Genomic DNA, 27,906 nt, shown 5'->3' on the forward strand with positions numbered 1-27,906 from the left:
CCCTGTGCGCGTGACGCTGGTAACTCGCTGCCCCGTTCTTCGGACCTTATTAATCACCAAAAACGCCACACAAAGGGATCTGCTAATCTACGTGATTTTATGTCTCCATGGAATACATAAAGTTAATGAAAACCCGAGCAGTTTTCAAGAAGGTTACAAGTACAACCGCATAAAAGTCTCAGGACTGCAGTAGTTTAAAAATTGCTTTCATTTCTTTTATCAAACAGGCGTAGTAATAAGGGAGCTATTTTACAGAGAGTAAGCAGCAACGTATAGTCTTAGTTTCAAGAAAGAGAAACATAATACAAAGTCAAAATAAACCTCAGCTATCGACAACCACCACTAGTCTTCACGTTTTACTTTGTCCATAAGACATAGAAATCAAAACCTATCAGACTGACTGCTTCCACTGAAGGAACTGGGATGAATTTTCCATTAACAGAAATCAGTAGTAAAACAACTTTCTCCAAAGAAAGAACACCACCAGCCACTCATATTGCATTCTAGGATGTAGTGATATTAAGGTTACACTGGAAAGACAAGTTCTCCAGAATTTTAAAATAAAAAAGATTCTTAATGCAATTTGAAAAGTATAGTTCCATTGTGTACACATTGTGCTTTTGAAACATTTATGTTGCAGGGATCTTTGGCAACCCAAATTCATCCACCAATACGCCATCCTGTGGGAAAGAAAAAGAAGCAACAGGTTAACAACTCTCCCAACAGCTGGAACATTTCACAGAAGCTTCCATACTACTTCTATAAAGTGTCTATCTGCAATTGCCACTGTGTGACAGCTGGAATCAAAACAAGTGCATCAGTTCTTCCTCACTATGAAGCTCTATTAAAGCCCCAAAAGCAAACATACAGAAGCTTTTCTTATGGTTTTAAGACTGGAGCTGTAATGGTACACTTAAATTCTACTGGCAGTCTGACAGTGTTCGGTAAGAGTGACAAAATGTCATTCTAGTGATTTTAAACATATTTAAGAACACCCAGTACACTGTATTCTCAAATTCTCTGTATGTAGGATTCATACATAAATAGCATACATAACATTAAGCACACTTTTTTGTTCAAAATATTAAGGAACCTAAATATCAAGCAACCAACACAAATGTGATTAATTCAAACCAAGCAAAAATGTATTTTGCTGTTAAAGAGCAAAGGACTCACTTTGTTTTTTGTGTCCGTAGGAGTGACCTCTGGGATTGCTGGAGCGGATGCAGCTTCATCTAAGTAGGAATTGTCTTCGTCAGCTAAAAGCTCATCACCTAATGCATCCAGTTCTGAAATTGAATTACGGTGGTTGAAACATTCTGCAAGAAGCTCCTTTTTGCAAGAGAAAAGCGGCTCTTGGAGAAACTCAAGATTCTTACTGAATGCTTGCATTCAGACTCATTTCATGTCAGTCATCAGTCAGAAATACACACACACACTGGAAAGAACCTTCTTCCCTGCCTTGTAGCATTCCATTGGAATCTCATGTTCGTCTATGCTCTTGTTAAAGGCAATGCAGCTTTAATGTTTTAAAAAAAGCTATCAAAGCTTTTTAAAACACATTTAAAGCATTTGACCAAGGAAATAAAAAAAATCACTGTATAACAGTATGATGATTTTTATATTCAGTAATATTAAAAAATCATCTTTCCCCTTCTTCACCTGCTTCCAAATCATCTTCATCAATGTCTGGTGTTCCATAGCTGCGACTCAGTGCCTCCTGGACTTCATTGGCTTCTTCCATCATATCTTCCAATTGATCTTGTATGTCCTGAAGCAAGAGTAATTTTCAATTGGTCCACATTTACTCAAATTCAGTTTAGTAATTCCAACATACAAAGCACTCAGTTCTTTTAATTTTTTTTTTTTTTCAATAAACCATTTTTTGGAAGCACTATTAATACAAGTCAAAGCACACACATTCAGGACAGGAGTACTTGAAAAGCAGAAAAAGTATGAAATTCAGACAAATTTACCATCTGGAAAATATGCACTAACCTGAGTTGTGCCACAGCAGAATTTAGAAGATACATTAGCATATTTACTGGCACTGTACTTGAATACAGGCAAGGAAACAATACTTGCCTAAAGGTTTACAATGCAGGCCATTTATAAAAGACAGAATAGGAAAGAGAACTTAAAGGAATTCAGCACTGGCATTGGGCAAGAGCTTAAGTGCAGCATACTTCAAATTATATTTAGAGATCTCATGGGAGATTTTTTATCCGTTTTCTGAAGACAGGGTCAGCCCTTGCTGATTTTTAGTTAGGGGTTTGTTTTTGTTTGTTTGTTTGTTGTTTACTGCTGTTGTCTGGGGGGGTTGTTTGGGGGTTTTTTTTGGTTTTTTGTTTTTTTGTTTTTTTGTTTTTTAAGGTTTTCTTTTTCATCAGGCACTACCTTGAACTGGGAGGGTAAAGGATTAATCTGCATGTTACTAGTATAGGGAAGGAAAGAAGAGAAGAGATTCAAGATTAGCTCAGCAAGGAAACAATAATCACTACAATAAGGCAAACCACTGTTTGTGCAGTACCAGAAAAATCAGGAAGGAATTATGATGGTGGTCGCACAAAAAAAAGCAGGCAAACTCACATGAACAAAAATAATCATCTTGCCTTGAAGTTCATAGTCCATTCACCGTTATTTCAGTATATTATTTTTGTTCTTTATCTATTTAAACTATAAAAGCTCACCTCAATTTGATCAATCTTGACTTGCTTGTAAGCTTTCTTCATTTCTTTCACCCCCAGTTTCATTGCATCCACCTAGAAGAGTCAAACATCATGCTTGTTTCTGATGTAGCAAAGATTAAACAAATTAAACAAGTGTGAGATAAACAAACTGGTACCGTTGTCTTTGTATCCTTCAGTGCCTGAATAGTGTAATTAGCTTGTTCCATATTAAAAGATTGCTGTGACAGATTATCCCTCTGTTGTTCATACCTGTTTTAAAAAAAGGCAAATATTGACTTTAAAACACTACACTATTTATTACCACAAACATTCTTAATAAATTAAGAGTTGAAAAACCAGCAGCAGTAGTCTAAAGATAGGAACAGATTTGTTGCTTTTTTTTTTTCACTTATTATACACAACTGAAGAATAAACAGCTTCATAAAAATCCAGCCAGTATGCATTTCTGTGCACTTGAAGCCAACAAAGCTATTCCTGAACTAAGCTTTGTTTTAACTGACAGCAACACCATATTTGCCTAGACTGACAAAGTAAGTGAGGATACAGTAAAAGTTTAATCACCATAAGGTAGACATGCATGCCATGCTCACTAATGCTGTAAAGAGAACAGAAGAATTGGCAGATGATCCAAACCACAGTGGCTCCACACTGGAGTTTTTCAGGGCAGGGAAGAGGAGGACAGGGTAGCAAAAAGAAACCTTTACGACTAACCACAGAGAGAAGAGATACTTTAAAAATTAAGAAATCATCTTTCTTAAAGCTAAACTTGTATCAAATCAAGAATGTAAACTATGTCAAGTTAAGCAAAAGAATGAAAGCATAAAAATGAACCGTGAGTCCCTCTAACATGAAAAGCAGGAAGTCTGAAAGACAAGGAGGATGCACATGCAAAACCTTCTGGACAACTAATGACTGCATCTGTTACTGTTCCACAGAAAGAAATGACTAACGGATATGACAGTAGCCTGTTATGAGGGGCCCAATAATCCCACCAAGGAACATTAGCAGGCAGCATAGTCAAAAACCTGGAAAAAAACCCCTAAAGCCAGAATCAAGCAGTCCTCGTCACAACGTCTAACTCAAGTACCACATCCCTTGCCATATGATATTTTGGATTGTAAAAGTTTACTAATACTTAACTGTTGCCATATATCACAGTGCATCAAGTCACACTTAAATAATTGAGTGAGCCCATAAAGGTAAAATTCATCTGAGGGACATGAAATGAAAGATGATGAGAGCTTTGGCTCATACAGCTTCATGGACTATGAGATAGTCCAAAGAAACATTCTTGAACATTTGCCATGTTCTGATGTTCTTTCCTTTGGATCTGTTGCTGGATACTTTCAAGACAGTACACTAGACAAGACCAGACCACAGGATCATCTATCCTGTCTATTTGGGGGTTTCTATTTAGACATTTCTATTTAGACATAATTCCCTCCACTACATCCACTCAAGTCCTCAAAGGTGTCCGTAGAGAACAGGTAAATTTCCAGTAAACCAGAGCAAGGTCATCAAATATAAAATTTACAGCAATCAATTAGTAATATAAAATGAGGCAATCTCTCAGAAAGTTTAGGAGCCAAACATATTTGTAATAATGAGCAGATTCAGGTCATCTTGTACCAATCCAAATTTATATACTGGCATATAAATCATAAATATGCTGGTGCAAAATATGTAAGGAGATATTTCTGAAAGGGTTCTTCAGCATTTTGCTTTAAAGAGTGCTCAGGAGAGTACTGGAAAGACAAATAAAAGTGTGCCACTGCCCATTAAAGAAAACAACCTTTTATTAACCACAAATTGAAAAAGGTCTCAACTTACATTCGTTTCTGCTTTAACACTCTTAAAGCTTTCTGCTTTACTGTATTCTGAAAGAAACAATAGTGTTACATTAGATAAAATATCTGACTTTACAGTTGATTATGCTGTTTAAACCTAATGCATTGGATTTAAGTTTTCCAAGATTCCTCAGTTACTAGTGCCAAGAGTTTAACAATAGTTACATTCAGCATTTGGCCTGCACTAATGATGGACAAAACAGGAGAGTACACAAAGCTTCTTACAGAAAACACTTTCAGTTTCTAGCTATCGAGACATGTTTTCAGTAAGGAAACTAAAACATCAAATTTAGTCCATCAGAACTATCTTTCATTAACACATTTTAATGGTCAGCATAAAATAATACTGCAACGGGTACTTGAACAATATTGTTTATATAATACATGTTTATCTTCAGATACATATTATATTGTAAGTTTATCCCCATGAAAAACAGGTTGCCCTGCTACCTCTTTAGGCATAGTGTGGAGCTTTTTATTTTGGATGAGAAAGAAAACAGCCTCTCTGCCAGACTTAATTCAGGTAATGAGGAAGAAGGGAAGTAAGTTACTTCTCAGAGGAATTACATTACACTCTGAAACAAATAAAAACCAATAAAACACTGTTCAAAGATGTACATCTAATAAAAATAATCCTGCAGGATCTTATCTCTCATGTGCAGGGCAAGATGCAGTTTTAAGAACCTGATGAACTGGCTAAATCACATGACAAGAAATGTGAGTCACATCCTCTTATGCTCAAATTCCAGAGAAGATTCTTACCTTTGCAGGTCCCTCTCTCATTTTCTTCATTTGATCCTTATACTTCACTAGTTCTGCATCAAGCCTAGCAATTTTCTTGTCAATTGACTCAGCTCTGCTATCCACCTTTAAGAATGAGGGGGAAAACAAAGAAAACAACATTCATTGAAGTTTTATTCAGGTATGAGACAAAAAAAAAGAACAGCCTCTGTTGTGTTGTGTTTCTATCACTCATTGGTTTTATAAACAATTTAGATTTCGCGAGAATCCAGAACCAGAATCAAGAGAAATAACTTGTACAAGGAGCTCATGAAACAACACTCTGAGGCTGCAGGAAGCTCTGCCATTGTAACATGCTCTCATCATTTTGAGATGCTCCCTTCCAAACCCACTCAAGGCAGTTCTCCATTCCAGAACTTCTGGTCATACACAGTGCCAGGGATTAAAGTGGAATGGAGAACTTCTAGGTGTACCCTGCTGGCATTCCACAGAGCTCTCATTTGGGATATACTTTAACCCCTCACCATAAGAGGGTTAAATATGACAATTACATAACTAAGAATGGATTCAATTAGCATACACAAATTCATAAAAGGCCTTTTTAAAATGAACTGACTACCCTAGCATTTCTCTGGAAACAACAAAATAAAGCTTATTAACTTCTTAATCCAAGAAGCCTCCCTAGGGATTAGATTATAATGACATTCCAACTATAGCATAAAACAGATCAGTGCAAATTTACAATTCTGTCTCGCTAATGGTGTGGCTAAGCATGTACAACTATGTTGATTTTGATTTCAGTGACCCTTTTAAAACCCTGCTTTATGACAGCAAAATGCATTTGCCAGAGGCATCCTGAGTGGAACATCTGATATGAACATTCCATACAAGACATTAAAGTGCCTGGGCACAGCCAGCATTGAAAAATTTGTATTAAGCTTTCTATTATCCAAATAATTTACTAATAGCAAGAAAGAAAAAAAAATTGTGATTTTAGGACTCCTCAAGATCTTTATCAGCTCATTGCATCTTTCAGATCAGCCTCCACAGGGGAAAAAATTATTTATTTATATAATGGTTCTTTCAAGCAGTATTAGCAGGAAACAGAGACAGAACCTCCCACATTGACTACGTAAAAATTTCACACACACACGACACAGGACCTCAGCTTTTAAAAATGAAACTGTCTAGAAGAAGAGAGAATGGATCTAATTTATCCAAAAAACTAGACTGCGCATTAGGACTTGAAGAGCTTCTGTCTCTTACAAATAAGGCATACTGAGGAACATGTCATTGCTACAGAAGAGCCCAAATTTACACAAAAGAAAGGGAATTTGAGGTTTTACACTGTTGTCACAACTATTAGCCTTTTGTTCCTATGTTTCCTATTTACTACTCTGAAAAAACCACAAACTTTGAGTGTTTTTTCAAAGAAGAAAATTTAAAAACACTATTAATGCTTCACTTCCTGGAGCACCCTTCCTCCTACAGGCCTTGTGACAGCTTTGAGTCACTCACTGACTCTGCCAGCAAGCATAAAAACCCCTGCCTTTAAATGCAATGAATTTTAGATAACTAAACTTGTCTACACAGAAAAGAACATCCAAAACATAAGCATGATTACTGCCTAAGAGTTGTCTAGGTTTTTAACAAATGTTGTATTAATCACTGCTCACCTAATAGATTTCCAAACTGCCCTTTAATAGGCAATTACCACTGAACTAGCATGGTTAAGAGATCTTATAAAGCAATTTGACTCTTTCAAAAGGTAGAGCAAAATGTGTCTAAGACAGAAAACACCCCAGAAGCAATAGCAGCTGAGCTTCCAGACTGCTGAATTTAACATTGTAAAGAAATAATAGAAGTTTTTTAATACCTCACACAACTCTCTTCAATAATAATTCACGTGTAATTTAAAAATAAACAATCTAATCATGTCTGTAGTTTCAGCAAGACCTATCCTAGAGACTCCACTGTTGTGAAAAGTCTTCCACAAATCAGACTACTACACATTCCTTGCCACAAAAACTTAATTCATAAACTTCAAACTACTAAAACAAAGTGTTTCTCCCTGTGCTCACTAGTAACCACTAGTAACCACCCTGCAACTCATCATTGGTTGCCAAAGTATTCACATGCATAAAATAAACCCAGAATTCTTCTTTTCAGTTAATCTGCTGTTTTGCATAGTCAAACTTTCAGACAGTGCAATTACAAACATCTAGAAGACGATCAAAACTGTGTTCAGCAGGATTTTTTGAGGGGAAAAAAAAACCCTCCTAAATTCCTAGTGTTGCCAATCAAAACATCTGTTTAAATTACACTTTTATGTACCCCAAAACTCTTCTAGGATTGAACAAGCTCGTAGCAGAATATAAAAATATTCTCACCTATATAAATTTTCTTTTGATTTACCTCAACATTAGAAAATGGACATTTACTTGGAACTGGCAAAAGCAGCATGAAAAATCTAACAGACTAATAAGGAGTCAGTTGTTGTGAGGGAAACAAGGCTTCCTGCTCTTCCACTTATATTGCCAAAATAGCAAATTTAAGCACTTAGTATCTCAGATGGATTTTGGAGTTCAAGTCATCCACCAAATTTACTGCTGTTTACTGGCAACAATGGGAAAATTAGTCCTGATTTTCAATCAGATGCTTTATTCACTGTTCTAACAAAATATATTTAGAGTTATGTTTGGGCTTAATACTGCTAAAAAGCAATACAGATTTTTGTCAGTAAGATAAAGTACCAGGACAAACATTATGAGCACTTCTCTCTCCCCATACCAGCCAGCAGCATACACAAGAGACTGATAGGTAGCACTGACAAATATTAGGTATTTCATTTAGAGAGTCTCTCCACTGGGCAGCAAAATAAATCTTCTGTGAGGAAAACTGTGATTTTTCCATGGAAGCTGTTTGTTGTCAAGTTCCAATGACAAAACTTAGTTAACCTACATTTATTCCACAACTACTACTGACCTTTGTTTATTGACAAATATACTCAAGAAGCTCCATTTTCTTTCTTCATGTCTTAAAATTAGCTTACAACAAAAGGAGCTGCAAAGCCGTGCTACAGTTTTCTTAATAAACTTTAAAGTCAAAAAAAGACTATGAAATTACTGTAAATCTGAACATGTTTTCTTGACCCTATTTGCAGGCAGGCCAACACAACAACAGTTGTAAAGTGTTTTGCCATGTGTTTCCTGAGCATTTCTTACTTGGTCTGAGCATATCTGTCCATCTGCACACACCTTTGGCATCGACCCTACAGCAACCTTACTCACCCCCAAGAGACAGAATACGCTTCTGCATTGGACAGGGAGACTGATCTTCTTGCTCCTACCTTGCTACAACGTGCCACGGCAGGAGTTGGCTAGTGCACCTGGAGAAGTCCTCAGATGGAACTACTGAGAATATCCATGAGGATATAAGGGGAGCCATGCCTTCCACGCTCACTGTGCGCCCCCATGTATAGGATGTGCTCCCAGGCACAGGACACAAACGCAGGCGTGGGTGAATGGACATACAAAGGTACATCCATCCCCGTGTCCGTGCGCGGACACCCAAAGACGCTGACCCAAACACACCCTGTATTACACATCACAGCGCTCGGGGACCGTCCGGGTGCTCTCTGAGTAACCTGCTCTAGTGGAAGGTGTCCCTGCCCATGGCAGGGGGGCTGGAGCTGGGTGGTCTCTAAGATCCCCTCCAACCCAAGCCATCCCGTGGTTCTGCGATACACACACCCCTACGCACCGCTGCGGTCCCTAGGGCACTGAGGCGCTCCAGCCGCTGAGGCCGGGCCGCGCAGCGCTCAGCGGGCGCGGCCGCCCCGGGACGGGCACTCACCTTCCCGATGCAGTCGGTGAGGCTGGGCGGGGGCTCCTTCGGCTTCGCCTTGCCGAAGAAGCGGTTCATGGCGGCGGTGTCTCGGAGTCGCTCCCGGCCCCGGCAGCAGCGGCAGAGCTCCCGGCCGACCCGGAACCCCACGGCCGGCCCGGAACCCCGGGCCAGGCCCGCCCCGCGGAGGCGGGGCCGCGTGGAGCAGGAAGCGGGTCCCGGTTCCCGCCCCACTGGCCGCGGCAGCGGCCCCACTCAGGGCACGCTTTGCTCCCTCAGCACACCCCGCTCAGAGCACGCTTTGCTCCCGCAGCACACCCCGCTCAGGGCGCGCTTTGCTCCCTCAGCACACCCCCCGTAGCCAGCTTGCAGCCAGCTGCTGGGCCTGCACCGCCTGCCGGCAGCGTAGCAGCACCCCCATAACGCCAGTTGCGCTGATCGGTCAAAAACGCCAGGAAAACATATAAAGTGTACCTAAACCGCGCTATGAATCGGGAATAGTGGGACCAGCAGGGTAAGACCGTCCCCCTGTACTCGGCACCTCGACTGCTGTGTCCAGTTCTGAGGTGCTGAATTCAGGAAGGACAAGGAGGTGCTGGAGCAAGCCCACAGAAAGGCAACAGAGCTGATGAAGGGTCTGAGCACAGGTCCCGTGAGCTGCTGAGGGAGCTGGGTGTTTAGCCTGGCAAAAAGGAAGCTCAGGAGAGACCTTTATCACTCGCTACAAGCACCTGAAAGGAGGTGTAGCCAGGTGGGAGTTGGGCTCTTCTCCCAAGTCAGAAGTGACAGGACAAAAGGACACAGTCTTAAGGCGCACCAGAGGAGGTTTAGGCTGGACATTAAAATGATTTCTTCACAGAAAGGGTGCTTAGACATGGGAATGGACCACCCAGGGAAGTGGTAGTGATGCCTTAAGTTTTAGCTTTCATATTTTCCAGATGCTGTACTGCCTTAGTGTTTAATTCTTAACTTCATATAAATAGTATTAATAAGTTCTCTTCACAGCTTAGTTAGACAAAATAATCCTTTTCCAGCCTGGGAACCAAGGACACCGTTGCAGCTTTGGGCCCAAAAAGTATGAACAACAGCGAATTGAGGAGAGCAATATGGCAGGATGGGACTTCATAACCTGAAGCTGTAATTAACAACGTGACAACTGACCCCAATATATAAATGGACCAAAACTTCTAAAAGTGTAAAAACTCATGGCCAGTCATCCCTCTTGTGTCCATCTTGGGCAGAGCCACAGCCGGGCTCCTGTACAGCCCAAGGCATATCCTTTGAAGGCTTTTTAATAAATACCTACTTTATTCACTCTTAACTCTCTTTAGCCTCTGTTCCAGGTGAGTCTCTGTAGGCATCAGTTCTCTCACTGTCCATGGAGGTGTTTAATGAAAGACAGGATGTGGCATGCAGTGCCATGGTCCAGTCAACACGCTGGTGTTCAGTCATAGGTTGGGCTCAGTCATCTCAGAAGCCTTTTCCAACTAATGGATTATACATCGTATTTGTTTTATTTATTTTTTTATATTAAGAACACTTTTTTTTTTTTACATCAGTTACTGAGGACCTAACATGTCTTTAGGCTTCACCCACTGATCAAACTGGTCTGATGTAAGGAATCCCAGCTTTATAGCAGCTTCTTTTAACGTTGTCCCCTCTTTGTGTGCTGTTTTGGCAATCTTGGCTGCTTTATCATATCCTGTCACAAAACAAAACCAACAGGTTATCCATTTGTAATTTTAGATGATTCATCAGAGCGGAGAGAAAAGTGGGACATGGTATTTGGAAAATTATTTGCTAGGTATTACTATTACTGCTTAAAATAATTTGCAGGAAATGCACACCAAATGTTTACTCCTTATCTGAAGTGAAAGTAAATTTTGTTATTCTGGTCTTAATTTAGATCAAAGATTAATTGGGAACTTCCCCTTTAAAAAAAACTCACATTGTAATTTTTCACTTGACCTCTAATAATGATAATTTAGGAAAACAGGTACATAAATTCTCCCAATCTCCTTTTGAGTCTTAACAGTTATTTTTCTAATACCCTGGCATGGCCACTGCAAGGAGTGACACAGCTTTTACAACAACAACTGGTGACGTTGAATTAAGTTAACTTTTGACCTGACTTGGCCTTATAAGCATTGTGACAATACAAACGAAGTGTACAAAATAATGTTACCACAAAATATTTTGGTATGTTCTGAGAAGTTTTCGAGCCTTAAACCTACCTATATGTGGGTTCAGTGCTGTTACCAACATCAGAGATTCATTCATCAGTTTGTTGATCCTATCCGTATTGGCTTGGATTCCAACTACACAGTTGTCAGTGAAAGAAACACACACATCTCCTAGAAGTCTTGCAGAGTTTAAAACGTTTTTAATCTAACAAGACAAAGAAAGAAATACCAATTATTTAATTCAGATAGTACTAGTTGTACATTCTGTCACCTTTGTACACAACAAGTGCCCTCCCTCCAGGCTATTTTCTTTCCAATATCTGAAGGGGGCCTACAGGGAAGGCAGAGAGGGACTCTGTCAGGACCTGTAGTGATAGGACAAGGAGCAATGGGTATAGACTAAAAGAGGGGAAATTTAGGCTCAATATCAGGAAGAAATTCTTTACTGTGAGGGTGGTGAGATACTGGAACATTATCTGAGGGATGCTGCAGATACCCCAACCTTGGCAGTGTTCAAGTGTTCACTGAGGGTTTTTTCTGTCTGTAAGTTATCTGACTGTACAACTACTTAAAAAGTCCTAGATATGTAAAACTTTATGAACTCACCATCATGGGCTTAAAGACATTCAGTTCAAAGTGTCCATTGCTTCCTCCTACAGTAACAGCAACATGATTTCCCATAACTTGGGCTGCCACCATGGTCACAGCTTCACACTGGGTAGGATTCACTTTTCCTGGTTGTGAAAGGGAGAGAAAAAGGTTACCAAAAGAGAAAGAAGGGGGAAAACCAACCAATCAATCAACCAACCAACCAACCACACAACCAACCGCCTTTTTCTAAACCACATTCAACAGGAAATGTTCTGTAAAAAGTAATTTTATTCATAGGTATCTTACTCATGGGTATCTGTGCACTACAGAAAATAAGGTTGTTTCCACAAATGATATTAAATTGACTGCACTCTTCCAGTATTTTCAGCGAGGATTTGTAAAACAAATGGCTGCTTCAGCAGTCTCCCAAGACTCTTTGAGAGTTTGAGGATAAGCTCAACAGCTCAACATGTGCATGACCTAAACAGCTGTTCATTACCACAGCTCTTAATAGTCAAGATGTCTTTACATGTGCAAGTTGGCATTTCTAGGAGACCCCTACCAAATCTTACTCATCTCAAGGAAAGTATTACTGATCTGTACTAACTTTGTGATAAAGTTAGTACACTCTGTCAGAAAAAAAAAGCAAACAGAAAAACCCCAAAAAAACCCTGCCAAACCAAACAAACACACCAAGTTAGAGTGGCCTCCAAGCAAGTTTGTTTTATGGTTTTATAATTTAATTTTTAGACATAATTCTAGTAAGAACATTCATTGTTTGCTTTTTCAGAGCCAAGTATGTTCATGACCTATTTCTTTTATAGTTCACGATAAAGGAGGAACAACCTTAGAATAGTTTTGGATGTACAATATTCCTATGTACATACTTTTTTAGGAGAGGAAAGGAATTATTACTAGTATTATTCCTTTTCTTTCTTATCCTCCCATACAATGAGATCATTGCAGAAAGGAAAATATGAGAAATATGAGTGCACAACACTAATTATGCCAGGAAGTAGAGACCAAAGTCAAGTTACACGACAGTATTGCTACAATTCACAGATTAAAGATTATTTCAGAAAACCCTTTACCTAAAAATTGTAGATATCTTGCAATTCTAAAGGAAAGCTTTGAGAAGTATGCTTGTCTTAATAAAGCCATATTCTTACAGATACTACACTCCCCCATACACTAGCCAACACACAGCTATGCAAGCATTTTTATGAACATAGGTTTTAGTAAAATAAAGCAATAGATAAAACCTGAGAGAATCACAGACTTACTGACATTTGTGACAGTGTTGGTAAACATCTGTTAAGATACAGTGGTAAAAAAAAAAAAAAAAAAAAAAAAAAAGAAACAGGTAATTTTTCTCTCCATGTTTTTGCTGTACCTGGCATGATGCTGCTCCCTGGTTCATTTTCAGGCAGGATGAGTTCTCCCAGCCCAGAGCGTGGTCCAGAGCCCAGGAAGCGAATGTCATTAGCTATTTTCATCAGACTGCACGCCACTGTGTTCATGGCTCCACTGAGCTCCACTAAAGCATCGTGAGCTGCAAGAGCTTCAAACTTATTTGGAGCAGTGACAAAAGGCAAACCTACAGGGAGAGGGTGTAAACATTAAACCAGTGCAGCAAACATAAACCAGACAATCAAACACATAACTAGCTTAATAAAAAAATTAAAAATTAACAAACTTGTAAGATCGTCTCTTTCTTCTAGGGCTTTCTTCACAAACATATTTCTTAAACTAAATTAAATACAAAAAGACATAATGAAAGTCACTAAAATATAGGAGAGTATAAAATTTGAGCATCCACCTACAACAAAGGTACAAATTTCAACCCTTCATAGTGTGTTGCATTCTAAGCACTGCTTCTGCACCAGTGTTTTGTGAATGTCAATAATCTTTCAAAAGTTAACACAACTTAAGCATTTCTTGCATTAAATCAAGTTAGACACTTTAGGCTGTTAATTCTGTTAATTGCTGCTTTCAGTTATAAGAATAGTTGGTTTTGCACCACAGTGCAAGCATTAGGGTAAATAAGAAGTAATCACAATGGAAGGGAACAATAAACCAGCCAGAACATGGGAAAGCTGGATCAGACTTAGGAGGATGCCAGTCAACAGCAAGAGCACAGGAGCAATGGAAGAACAGCTCTGTTTATGTTAATTAAATGCCTGAGATAAAAGCCTAGGTTCAGTGACAAAAACATTCCTTCAAGACTTTGCCCTGGAAAGACAGTCCCAACAGAATGGGACTGTAAAAAATTACAGGCATCACTAAGAACTGACTGTGGGCTGGATTTCTGCCCCCCAGAATGACTGATCTTTCAGCACCAGTTTGAAGGAGAGCAGCATAATTCCCGTAACTTCCAGTGTTCTGCACTTCCTGATAAACACCAAATCCCACCCAATTTGCATGGGCTTGTGAACTGCACAGCTGCCTTCTCAGTTACAGCGGTCCATCCAAACTTCTCCTTTTGTTCTTGCCAATAACCACCCTCTATAAGAGCATAAGGAACTTCAGGAGTCTGCCCTACTCATGCAAGTTGCCCATACAGGATGCAAAACATCCACTGACATGGGAGAGCTTCCTAACACCACGAAAACATGCCCTGTACTCCTCCTGGCAGCTGTTGTTTACAGCAAGCTACTTCTCTTTCAGGGTACAAGACAGTCTTGACCCTCTGAAAGACAGTGAATAATAGATCCGTTAAAACAAAAATACTGTCACTAGCAATTTCAGATTCTACAGCAAATGTAAATGACAGATGTACACATTTGTTTGGGGGGCATTTTGAAAACTGGTACTGTGACACAGAAGATCTTGTTTAGAGATCAAAAAACTGAAATGCACTGTAAATTAAGTTTTAAGATCTATAAAGACAGAATAAAAAAATCAGTTAACTTTTACTCTTTCATATGAAAAAAACAGAGTGTCTTTGGAAGCATTTTTTTTCCTTTTGTGCCAAGTTCCTGTAAATTAAGAGAGCCAGAGGAGCAAAGATCAAGACAGAAGCATTATAGTTGGGCTAATAATAGAAGTCTGAAACTGTATCCATCCAAAGAGCCTTGCTTGGATACACACCATCATTTCAGTCACTTTCAATGCACTGAGTATACTTTTAAAAATAAATTGCACAAAAAATCCAAAGTAGAAGGCATATAACACATGGCATTACCAAAAGCTTCACGTTAAAATATAAAAATGGTTTAAGCTTATAAGAACTAAAAGATTTAGTTTGAATTTGACTGCATGTCACATACACTGCTTTACTGATAACCCACTCCCAAATATCATTCCTCACCCGTCAGTTCAGCCACTTTAGCAGCAACTTTCTCAGCAAAGCCAATCCTTGTGTTCAATCCCGTGCCAACTGCAGTCCCGCCAGCTGCCAGCTGATACACCCTTGGCATGGTGGATTCAATCCTAGCCACGCCGTATTTAATTTGTTGCACATAGCCACTAAATTCCTTCGAAAGAAAGAAGGACAAAGTTAAGCAACAAAGACAACAACCAAGAATAAGTATCGAGATTATTTAGATTTTTAACATGATTTGACTAATTCCTTTAAAAACCTGAAGGCACTGAACTTCACCCAAATGCTAAATCTAAGAATGTTTTCATTAAGAGGGAAAGTATACATCTATTAAAGGATTGCTCCCATGCTACAAAAAATTTATACATTAAACCAATCTTAATATACAAAAGCATATACATAATGCATCTTTCTCTCACCTTTTATCTTAGTTGTGTACTTAGCAGGATCTGATTCCATAGTAAATCAGCTCCAAGATTACATTAATGTTCTCAAAAAACAAATAGAGAAATGATCTTAGGCTTTGCTCACTAAATTTTAGTTAGTAAAAACTCCACCTGTGCATTCTTGGAAAAAGTCCATAAATTCTATCTGCTGTTCTATCAATTCAGTTTAATTCATTACTAAACTACTGTAATATAAGCCATTCCTGACAATATGATAACACTTGGCATCTTTTATATATATATATATATTTATTTATACACACAAGATTATGTATTGAAATTTTTCATTCACAATATTTAGTAGTTTTGTGTGTTGACAAAACATAACCTATATAAATTTATAGATTACAGACAACTACCTCTTCCCTGCAATGTCAGTGTAACAGAAAAATTGTGCTGTGCTATCTGATAATGAAACATTATTTTAAAATAATTTCTATTTTGCTACTGTTAGAAAAAAAATACTTATGGAAAAAATTAATAAAAATTATGATGCATCTATTAAGAGTACAGCATAACCAGCGAACTCCAGTACAGACTGAAAATACTTAGGCTGAGATTCAGCCATTTTCCTATATTTATTCCTAAACTATCAATTTAATTTAGGCATCCTTAAGTTTGACTTCAGTGTGAATTTTCCAAAGAAATGCATAGTTTTAAAATTTTTTTTTACCTGCCCAAGTGTAAGTGGAACAGCATCTTGCGTATGAGTGCGCCCTATTTTAATGATTTGGGAAAACTCTTTGGATTTCCCTTCGAGTGCATTCTGTAGCTTCTTTAGTCCAGGTAACAAGACCTCATTAACCTCCTGGGCAGCAGCAATATGCATTGCTGTTGGGAAAGTGTCATTTGAACTCTGTGGAAAAAAAATCAAGAAATTAATTTACAAGCTTTTCTCACCATTGCTGCTGTAAGATGTACATATGTGATTTTATTCTCTTTATCTCATGAAATATTAGAAACTAAACTAAGAGTAAGCAACTTAGGGGTATTTCACAAGGTCAGTTCCTTATTGACAAATCAACTTTTTATGACTACACCCACAGAAAGTGAAATTTAATAGACTGTTCATAACAACCTTGGGACAAAAAAAAGAATTACTATAGTAGTTGTGAGAGATGGCTAACAAATGGACAGGTGATTTTAAAAGAGTTGTAGGTGACTTTAAAACACATGTGTTGCTTTGATAATGTTAAATCCATAGTTCACAGAATACTGAGTAAGCACAAAGGATCAGGAAGGGAAACAACCAAGTCAGTGGCTTAATCTTTCCTTCAAGGCAGGTGAAGTTTAAGAGAGAATCATAATAAGAATGCTTACCATGATCCAACTTTAAGAAACTGGACTTATATTTAACGTCTTTAAGACTGTAGCAGTGGTTGTCGCAAGGCCACCACTGTCTTAATACATTATGTATGAATTTATATATCATGAATGAATTCAAAGTTTTTAATCTGAAAACCTCATACTGTCACTGGAAAACATCTTAAAGTTCATTTGAACTGAAAAAAATGGAAAATTGTTGCCAAAATTGTCCACAAAACTTTTTTTTTAACCTAAACAGTGGATACAAGAAAACTCAAAATTCCCAATTCAAAGACACAAAACTTTTTTGAAATTAAAAACAGTATAAAACAAGTCTAACAACCTGGCTTTTGTTAACATGGTCATTCGGATGCACTGGCTTTTTGCTTCCCAGTGTGCCTCCCATTATCTCAATAGCTCTGTTGCTGATGACTTCATTGACATTCATATTGGTTTGAGTTCCAGACCCAGTCTGCCACACCACCAAAGGGAAGTGATCATTTAATTTTCCTTCAGCTACCTATAATAGAAAAACCAGAGAAAAATTGTTCCACTAGGAAAAAAAAAACCATAAACCTGAACATTTTATTGCCATAATTAAAATTACGCTCTCCATTATATTTTTTAATCTACATATAGCAATTAGTGAATTTACACTAAAATAATTAATATGTTTTTATGTAATACCAGATATTAAAAGGGAAAAAAACAGTTATGCCTTTTGAAGACTGAATTGTGAAATACAGAGATATACAGAATTTGATTTCACGTTCTACAGACATAGACAGAAAATATTTTTAAATGGTATTTTAGGTCATATCTTCTCTCTGTGTAACTGGACTCTGATATCTCTCCATAAAGAAATTTCATGCAGGGAAGTTCCAGACCTGTTACACCTGCAGACATTACATGTTCCATCAATGAAGCCAGCAGATGGCTGCCAGTCTCAAACACCTCCTTCCTGTAAGGCATTCTCGTGTTTGATCAACATTTTTTGGAGCCTGCTGAATCTTAGACACATTCAGAGAGTTTTCTAAAAATGTGTTTGTAATAGTATCAAAATCTGTGCTCAGAAGTACCACCCCCATATATATTAGCCTCAGAAAAACAAAGGAGCTGTTGTCACAACTCTGAGGCTAAACAATCAGATTACCAGGATACATCAGCCCTCCTGGAATCATGCTGTTCAAGAAAGGATCTTCTGTATTTCCCATCCTGTACAGGGGCAACGTTCCCACCTCCAAGAGTAACTTGATTCCTCTTTTTATTTCAGTTGTATTAAAAATTACTTTGGAGGTGAGGGAAAGGGTATCATAGCAGGGGTGTTTTTAGAATACAATAAAGAAAGCCACAAACAACTTTCAGAATTTATGAATCTAAACTAAGGAGCCTTAATCCATCAAAACTTCTAATGCACCTTTAACTAGGGGAACGCTAGAGAGCAGAAGAAGAGCCTGGATGTATTCTGGAGTTCTCCAAAGGTGTTGCTTCTTGGGACTTAAGGTGCTACAGCTGGTAGGAGAGGATACAGCTTCTGCCACCACTGGAATATTTTTAAGCTAGTCAGGACAAGAAAACTCTGTTTAAAATGCTTCTACATAAGCAAATCTGTTGATTTATTCAAAGCAAAACACCTGGTATTATCACATCTCAAATAATAGTCACTCACAACTCTCAACTTGGGTGGCATTCATCAACATGCATTTGAACATTCTATCATTTCTTTGCATGCAAGAAAGAAAATAGTAAAATATTATATTAAGTAAATGATCTCTGGGGAACAAGATTTACTAACAGGAAATGCTTTCCTCTAACAATCTGAGAAATGCAATCCCCCATCCTCCTGTGAAAAGCTTAACAAAAACACGGTGGCAGTTGCAGTATTTTGAACAGCTTGTTCATACCTCGTTTGCTGCCTGTACAATGGCTTTAGCAATCTTTGGGTCCAGACCATAGTCTTGATTTACCTCAGCAGCTGCTCTCTTCAAGATGCCAAAAGCCCTTATGACTTGAACCTGAGACACAAGGGTAAGTTAAACACACAATTTCCTTCCCCCAAAGGACAGGTCATCAATTCATGGTGCCTGTCTAGTTCTACCAAACTGCTTCTGGTCTTAAATCCAGCAGCAGTCCATCAGCCAAACCTGAGAGCAATCAACTCATCTGACCTATGCTCCCACTAACAGTGACACTCGCCCAAACAGCCCAGAGGGCAGCACACAGCTGTTTTTGTCAGGCCAGGTATGCTCTGTGCATCAAAAGTTACATGTATTAGAACTAGACTGGTTCCATTTCTAAAACACTTTTGAGGGAAAACTGACAAATTTCAGTACATGTAGAGTCAGTATGTGACAAAGCACATGCACATTAATCGCCTATGCACAACTACACAAGACAAATGAAGTTTCGATCAACTCATGAGACTCACAAAACTATTTCAATAACAAACTATATAAATGCTACATCAAATTATCCCATTTACTTTTTAATCTTTGTAAAGATGAAAGACAGATTTCTATTCATCCTGGTTATTAAAAAATAAAGCAACACCATAAAATTATTCAAAAGCAATATTCAATTTATTTAAACACAACAAGAAATACTTCCACCAGAATAATACATTGCCATAAAATTTCTACCTTTAATTAAAATTCAAAGTTGTTCACACTTCCAGCAAAAGTCTAAGAAGAAGGTATTTAGAAGGTATTCACTTTCACATACAAAACATACTCTAGAGAAGAAGAGAATACAGATTTATATTACTTACTGGCATCCTTTCTGAAACACCTCCAATCTTGAAGTTCATTGTAGATCTTACAGTCTGGGCACCATAGTATTTGTCACTTGGGACCTTCAGTTCACCAAAGGTATCATATTCTATCCTGAAAGCCTCTTGAGAGGACTACAGAAAAGGAGAAAAAAAAATGCAAACACTGGCAATCAGTATATTCTTTTTGAAAGAAAGCAGTCAAGGAAAAAAAGGTGGAAAAAAATACAAAGCCAAGATATGCAGCTAGTCACAGGTGTTTCTAATTATATCTTCAAAGCTGATGCATTTTTCTAGTTCGAGCAGCTGTCTCACCAAAAGTCACAACTATAAACCATGTACCACTGCTGCATTCCACCGCAGCGAGGGGCACAACTCCGGCCCCAGAGGCTCAGATATCAGGCAGCCACCGACCACCAACAAGGAAAGGAGGGCAACAGGACGGGTCTTGGCTTACCAAAATGCAGGACCCTTTATTATGACAGGGACCAAGACAAGAAACAAAGAGGTAGGGTCATGGGTTTTATATGGGTGGAGTTTAGGGGTCCAAGAGTAAGAGGAGCAGGGGTCCCCAAAGGCATGAATCAAGGAAGACAACCAATGAAAAAAACTAAGGCGGGAACATTGGAGCAGAATTTAAACCAATGAGGGTACATTCCTCATTTGACAAAGTGGGATGGAGTGTCTTTTCCCAGGCTTATGGGGGCACATCCCACAGGGTGGAGGGGTGTAATCTTCTTTAAATCATGCCCTTCGCCCCACACTGTCTGGGTAGAATCACTGCCTCCTGGGGTGAGGACACTTCACAACTCCTCCTTTTTTTATTTCTTTTAGAAACAGGGAATAATCTTTAAGTTAGGGCCCTAGAATAGTCTTACGTTACTTAATACTTATGGGATAACGTATAGAGGGATTACAACAACTCAAAAAAGAGGTCCCAGAGACATAATAATGAACAATTAACATAACAACTACAATTATTGAACTAATAATTTTATCTAAACTTGTGATAACAAACAACCTCAATGGGAAAATTAAATGTGAAAGGGACACACATAAAAAATTAATTTTGACACATGTAAGGAGTAGAAAGTATAGGTAAAAGTAAGTTTAACGTAATGATTAATGCAACAGTTAATTAAAGCCTTCTCATTCATCTCTCTACTCTTAGCTTAATACCCTTATTCCTAATAAACCACTCCTTTTCCTTATTGCTCACTCTCTCACTATCCCCCTTTTCTTTTTCCTTCTTTCTCCTCCCTTTCTCTTCCCGTTAACAGTTTTTCAAGTATTCTATATTACACCCCTCGTGATATATATCTACTATATCTATAGGTATAGTATATACTATATCTAGGTGTATTTTATGTAATATTTATGTATGATAACATTTCTGTCATGTATCCATCTAGCATCTGTTATTATTTAATACAGGCACAGCTAAATTAATTTTAGCTGACAGTATTTCTTTACTTTTTGTAGAACAGCCCAATAATTTGTGATGATGTGATCACATTCATATGCAGTTCTACAAAGCTTATGGAACTGACAAGAAGTAAGAACAGTTTACTCTTCCTCTTCCACACTTTGAGCAGCAAAGTCCAAATTTTCTGTGAGAAAGGTATTCATCCTTTCCCAGGAGAGGAAATTACCTTCTTTCAGAGTCCTCAGGAAGAGGGAGAAGTCTTTTTTATTTCTTTATCATGGATAGAGTAAAACAATCTCAGCCCTGTAGGCAGGGAATGTCCATTTACAATGCTGGGTTCCTGACATAACCACGATCCTCAGGGGTGACTCCTTGGGAAACAAACCTCTTATCAACAGAGTCAAGTCAGTCTTGCAGCAGTGAAAGAAGAAAATCAAGAAAAGCAAAGGATACAAACAGAAACGCTGCTGTGCCACCATGATTCATTGACAGCCTGAGGTCTTTGTGTAGATTTGGTTCTTTCATCCCCAAAACGTGTATTACTGGAAACAGTTAAAAGGCAATAAAGTTGACAAAAGGTAGGGAACACCTTTCTTAAAACAAGCAACTTCTTTGTTCAGAGAATAATATAACCTGGGGATTGAAGGAAAACTGAGGTATAACCTGTATGAACTGCTCACTGTCTCTTCCAATACAACACACAGGAGCCCCAACATGCTTGTAGGAGTCAGGTTCAAAGCAAGGAAAAGAGAGCAGCTCTTCACACAAGTCACAGACTGACAAGACTCCTTGCCAGCTGATGCTGAGGATGCAAGAAGCCCATAAGACTTCAGGAAAGATGGCCCTCAGAAGAAAGATCTTAACTGGTTTATTACACAGGCAAACCACAAACTCAGGAAACTCCTTGATGTGAAAATCATAGAATCATTAAGGTGGGAAAAGTCTTCCAAGATCTCGAAGTCCAACCTCTGACCAAACCATGTCAACTAACCTACAGCACTAAGTGCCACATCCACTTATTTCATAAACAATTCCAGGGACGGTGATTCCGCCACTTCGTGGGCAGCCATGTCTCATCACCCTTCCAGTGAACAAGTTCTTAATGTCCAACATCAGCCTTCCCTGAGGTGCAGCCTGAGGGCATTTCCTCTCATCTTGAGAGATGAGGCCAGCCCTTACCTGGCTACAGCCTCCTTTCAAGACTTGCAGAGAGTGATAAGGTACCCCCAAGACCCCATTTCTCCACGTTAAACACCCCCAGCTCCCTCAGCTGCTTCTCACAGGACTTGTGCTCCTCACCCTTCACCAGCTTTATTGCCCTTCTCTGGACTCACTCCAGCACCTCAATGTCCTTCCAGAATTGAGAGGCCCAGAACTGGACACAGGACTCGAAGTGTGGCCTCAGCAGTGCTGAGTACATAAAGAGTCTGGGTCAGAAAATGGGGAAAGCATCATCTATGTTCACACAGTTCTTACTTCTCCTTAGGAGTCCACTTCTCTCTTTGTTAATTTTACTTGCTCCTTCTTTAGTGGGTGTCAGTGTTCTTGGACAGAAGCACAGCTGGGTATTGGCCAGAACATCCTCTCCAGCAGTCCCAACTTTCTGCCTGCCCCGGTTTGCATCACCATGGATGGCAAGCTGCAGCAGAGAGAGGGAAGCGTCCTAGCCTCTTTATGGTCCTAAGCATCATTCCCAGCCAGATGGAGACACTCTGCCATCAGGTACCATCAGTCACATACCAGGGACACCAGCCCTGCTCACTTTGAGTACTTCAGAGGCGGTGCCTGTGAACTGGGAGAAACTGCAGCCCAGTCCACAAGAAGGGTTAGCTCTCACACAGCTATCCCACCTCCCCACATCTTGTGATGGCTGATGCTCTCCCAGGCACTGACTCCTCAAGAATAGAAAGCTTACTGTGGAAGAGTAAGTCCTTCCTATGTTCTTTAATCCTCTTTGTCCTGCTGGAGTCCCTGAGCATTCATTTACATGCTAACAAGAAAGAGAATAGAGTAAATGCTTCCTTAGTAAATCACTACCAAAAACGTTTAACTGGGATGCTTGTGGGTCTTACTGTACATGTGTGCTCATTAATATTCCATCGGTTGGGATCACCTACTCACTGTCTTTAAAATCCCTGCTTTTGGCATTTGGACACTTTGTGAAAGCATGTAATGCAAAGCTTCACAGAGCTGGATAAGCAGAACCCATTCAGCTCCAAGCCCAGCTCTCGATATCATCAGAAGTTTAATAACTGAAAGTATTTACCCTCAAACAATATAAAAAGTTAAATTACCTGTAACCTTTCAGACAAAAAAAGCTAGCAGTTGCACAACTGATTCCTCAAAGTTATATAATTCCAATGTCAACAATGGTGAAACAAAGATAAACAGGTTCAGTACATCCTCAAACAAGTACCTTTCAACAATGAAATCATTATTAAAAAAAAAACAACCAACTTTTCTAGCCAATTCCACACTCATGAATTCCAATGAAGTTAACAGGGCAAGGTGCTTTAAGAAGAATGTCCTTTGCTGATTCCTACTGTAACAGGTGCCATTAGGCAAAAAAGCAAAGTGATGTTTTTCATGCAGACTGAAGGAACTGAGGTGCAGCATTTCTCTCAGCCTGCAGCAGGCACTGTCTGAGCGTGCCTGTAACAAACACCATTCCCTTGCTCCTCGGCCAGAATTCAATCTCTTGAGCAGCTTATGAGCTGAAGATCCCAGGTCCTGTATGTAAAGCTGTTTCTGAAGTCACCCCCTGACCCAGAGGACCAGCTGTAAAATGGTGCATCAGTGGCACACTCCATCAACCCTCTTCTCCCCCATCCCTGGGCCTTAGGAGAAATCAAAAGCAGACTTGGAAACTCCGCCAGTAGCCACAGTAAACTCCTGTGCACACCTAATTTCTAACCTAGCTACAAGCAAGGCTCTGCTCACAATTACTATTCATCACATTTACAAAACTTTTTTTTTTCTCCTTAGAAGGCCTGACAAGGTGTGGTCAGCCCTCCAAAATCCCTAGAACCCAAAGAGAGTCCAAAGCTTAGCATTAGGCAAACAGAACTGTACTTTTGCCTTGTTGCAGGGAACCGATCAGAACTGATTGCACCATAACACATCAGAGATACTCAAACAGCAGAACTGCTGCAATAATGCTTCCTGTGGAAAATCATATTCTCATTTATGGATGCAGCAACTTTTGGATATAAGTATTTCAACTCGAAGAAACATCCATTTTAGCATGTCAAAAGCAGTCTTTTGAGGCCATCAGCACGTGCAATTTTAGTTTTAATCCTCTCCATTAGCAGAAGAATGCTTCCAATTTTAAGCATAGTCTCTCTTTTACAACACAATTTAAGTCACAAATTCTGAAATTTACCCTTTAGAACCCAAACCCAAATATTTTACAATGTTCAGCTACAGAAGAACCACTATGACAATTCCATTTACAACAGCTTGTGCAATTTAGCTCTACATAAAGGCAACACAATAAACATACCAGGACCACATGAATATTTGGTTGCATCTACATACACCATGTGTTTTAAAACAACTCTTGCTACTGAGAAAAGCTCTACAGACATCAAAAAGTCATGGCTTGGTTTGTTGGGTGGCTGTTTTTTTTTTAATTTAAATACTGGTTAGTACATCTTTTGGTGGTTTCCTTTTTACATAAAAACATAGAGAACTTTTTCCTGTAAGAATTCAAGAGCTGCTTGACTTCCAAGTCCACTGAGGGATGTTTTAAGTAGTGCTTAAAACTCTTTAAATAAAACTCGTTATTTAAACTCCAGGAACTCAGAACACACACAGGGCGGGTCACCTTTCTGACCTGCAAAGAGCAAAACACAACTCATTCTTGTAAGATTGCAGACCAGACTCATAAATACCAGGCTTTCAGCAAATTAATGAAGGCCATGATTTATAATGTTTTTCTCAGGCGATGCCAAATGGCAAAACAAAAAGAGGGAACCATCCAACAGGCTGTGGTTTGAGTTACATATTCTGCTCTGACACCAGTTTTCTTACATAGTTAGGTTTCACCCACCATTAAGTTTTTTCACTCACCAGAAAGCTTGTTTTATTAAATGCTACTTTTTACACCTTCATCAATATTACAGATTGGAAACTGCTGTTCTAGATAAATTCATTAACTATATTAGTAAACGAAGGAATCGATAAAATCCTTAACACACCACCTTCTGCTGAAATTCTTCTCACAGTCTACATTACCTCATTTTAAGGAGGGAACTCGCAGATACACCTGAGACTAAGGCTTCCATGCAACATCCAAGGTGTTAGAACTGCGATTTGAACTTCTGTATCCAAATAGCGTTCCTGTTTCTATGCTGAACCGCATACAGCAGTCAAGTTCTACTCGCGTCTGAGCCAGACAATCAACTGATTGTACACGAATATCTCCTGATGATGCCTGCTAGAACTACCGGGCAGTTCGCAGCTAAAAGCTCCCTAGTTTTCTGGCAGCCCCAAAACTATTCCAGTGACGAATATTCCCATTCCTATAAAGATACAGCTTTTTATTATTTGCCCCCCAACAGCTCCAAGAAAGCGCCTAAAATTCCTGCGGCAGCAGCTGCCGCACAGTGCGGCTCTGTGAAGCGGGTCCCGCACCAACACCTTTCCTGCCCGGCAGGATGCCCGCCCTGCCCGGCCACACTGCGGCGGCTCAGGGCCGTGCTCAGGGCGTGAATCTCACCGCGCAGCGCCACGGGACAGCTGCGCTGCACATCCCGGCCTGCCCGGGCCGCATGAAGGATGCGGGAAAGGGCCGCAAAAGCCCGGCAGAGGATGGCGGACTCGTCTTCCCGGTGCCGGTTGCTCCCGACGGAGCAACTCGCGGGATTAAAGCCCCGAGGCAGCCGGCGCCCGCCGCTCCCCTGTCACCGCCCGCTCCCCGTTCCGCGCGGGGCAGGGGCGGAGCGAGGGCGGCGGCGGCCGGCGGTGGCACTTAGAGGTCACGGCTCCCCGCTCCCCTCCCCGGGCTCACCATGGCGGCGCGGGGCGGCGCCGGGATCCAGCGGCCGGGGGTGGCGGGAGGCAGCGGGGGCGGCGGGCGGGAGAGCAGGAGACCAGCCGAGCGGCCGAGGCGGCGGCAGGCGCGGAGTGAGCGATGCATGGTGGCGGGGGCCGGCAGCACCGCGGGGGCGGGAGGCGCGGCGGGACCGCCCCGGACGAGCGTCACGCTGCCGGCGGCGCCCGGCCCCGGAGGCTCCGCCGGGCCACTCGGCGGCCGCTGGGGCGGCGCCGGCGCTGAGTGCGGCCCCGGGGCGAGTCCGCCCGGCCTGCGAAAACACGGGAAAAGCCGGGAAAAGCCGCCTGCCCCGGGCGAAGGGCAGCGGGAAAAGCACTGTAGCAGCGATTTCTCCAGGAAGGCGGGGAGAAAAGTATGAGTTTGTTCTGCCTTAGGGTAGCCTTTTCGAAGACCTTATTCCCTCCTTCCTAATGACAGTCAAGGCTCCTTTTATAAAACAAGCCAAGTCGAGGTCCAGCCCCCTCCTTAGTTCCTTCCTAAGAAGGCAGAGCGCTCCGACGTGCTGCTGAAGCGATAGGCGGAATAAATAAATAGACTACCCCAGGCTGTGGAGTTATGAAGTGGGTATGCATTGTCCGAGCTCGGCACAAGTGAAATAACGCTGCAAAAACTTGTGCCCCGTCACCTTTATTCACAAAGGTGTTCCATATGCAGTACATTGCACAACTTTTCATGCATATTCAACACCTGGCCCCGCCTGTCCTCGTTTCTCATGCTAAATACATCCACGCCCTTGTGAGCGCATGTGGTTCGCTGTGGTGGTCGTACGGGGGTCTCCTCGGGGGTCTTCTGAGGCTGAAGATTTTGGTCTTCCTCAAGACTGGACTTTTGAACTTTTCCTATCTGCGTGTGCGCTTTCGGTCCCTATCTGTGTATGTCTGTCAGTCTTGGTAGGCTTGGAGACAGGGAAGCTTCTTTATCTGGGTTCTTTGCATCCTTAGGCATTGTTCTTTGTGCAAGAAGCTTCATAAATTTGCATTTTCTTAAGCAAAAGTACTTTCTTACAAAAATACCATGGCAGAGATTTCTTAAGTAAAAGGCTAAAATTCAACACATAACTCTACAAACTAAAATATAAATGCTTAATTAATTTTGTTAAGTGAATTCCAAAAATCTCTATTTCACTACATCTCTCTCTGGTGCAAAATGCAGAAACCCTTTTAGAGTGAAAGAAGGTATATTCCATTTTTCCACCCACCAGCAAAAACATTGCAACAGTCCGTTTTTTTTCCCCATCTCAGCCAACATTCAGCCATTAAGGAAACAATTTTTTTGTCTAACGTGGAGAACGTTTCATTCCATTGCAACCTGCATAGATACCCTTCAGTCCTACAAGAACTGTGTTATTCATAGAAATGCTGCCAGAAACTGCTTTATTAATGCCTTACAAGTTACATCCTGGCACTAAAAGCACCCTGAATTCGAGTCTTGTAAGCTTTAATATTTAGGCAAATCTTCTGCCCCTTGGCTCCTCTGAGAAGAGACAGTCTAGGAAATACACAGGGCATGCCACTAAAATGTCTTCAGAAGTTCCAGAGACAATAAAGACTGGGTAATATTATTATCTATATTATTCTGTCTCAGAGGAAGTGAGTGAAAGTCTCTTTTTTCAGTCAATACAACAGTATGACAATACAAAGTTATAACTACTACAACATCATCTTCTTCAATTACTTAACAGTCAGC

The 27,906-nt window shown here is 40.2% G+C and overlaps 2 protein-coding genes across 2 annotated transcripts; both read right to left on the reverse strand.

Annotated features, from left to right (window-relative positions):
- Window positions 1–80: 80 nt before the first annotated feature.
- On the reverse strand, window positions 81–9,272 carry CHMP5 (charged multivesicular body protein 5). Its single transcript, NM_001245753.2, is given in 8 exon segments — window positions 81–680; window positions 1,177–1,289; window positions 1,663–1,771; window positions 2,691–2,762; window positions 2,846–2,939; window positions 4,521–4,567; window positions 5,300–5,404; window positions 9,134–9,272. Coding segments are annotated over 8 exon segments (660 nt in total). The 5' UTR covers window positions 9,203–9,272; the 3' UTR covers window positions 81–629.
- A 1,343-nt stretch (window positions 9,273–10,615) lies between these two features.
- FH (fumarate hydratase) lies at window positions 10,616–26,343 on the reverse strand. Its single transcript, XM_002189115.7, has 10 exons — window positions 26,176–26,343; window positions 19,739–19,873; window positions 18,876–18,986; window positions 17,315–17,491; window positions 16,340–16,522; window positions 15,209–15,374; window positions 13,292–13,495; window positions 11,914–12,041; window positions 11,359–11,512; window positions 10,616–10,826 (listed from the first exon to the last, which is right to left on the reverse strand). The coding sequence occupies exons 1-10, from the start codon at window positions 26,302–26,304 to the stop codon at window positions 10,684–10,686; spliced, it is 1,530 nt and encodes a 509-aa protein (XP_002189151.6). The 5' UTR covers window positions 26,305–26,343; the 3' UTR covers window positions 10,616–10,683.
- Window positions 26,344–27,906: the final 1,563 nt, after the last annotated feature.

Source organism: Taeniopygia guttata, chromosome 2 (genome assembly GCF_048771995.1).
Source record: "Taeniopygia guttata chromosome 2, bTaeGut7.mat, whole genome shotgun sequence".
NCBI classification, from domain to species: Eukaryota; Metazoa; Chordata; class Aves; order Passeriformes; family Estrildidae; genus Taeniopygia; species Taeniopygia guttata.

Coding starts and splice junctions, on each gene's coding strand:
- FH (XM_002189115.7), bottom strand. CDS start 26,304: ATGCATCGCTCACTCCGCGCCTGCCGCCGCCTCGGCCGCTCGGCTGGT. Junction 17,492..18,875: donor TTGTACAGGCAGCAAACGAG/GTATGAACAAGC, acceptor TTTCTATTATAG/GTAGCTGAAGGAAAATTAAA. Junction 15,375..16,339: donor TTCCACTTACACTTGGGCAG/GTAAAAAAAAAT, acceptor TTTCTTTCGAAG/GAATTTAGTGGCTATGTGCA.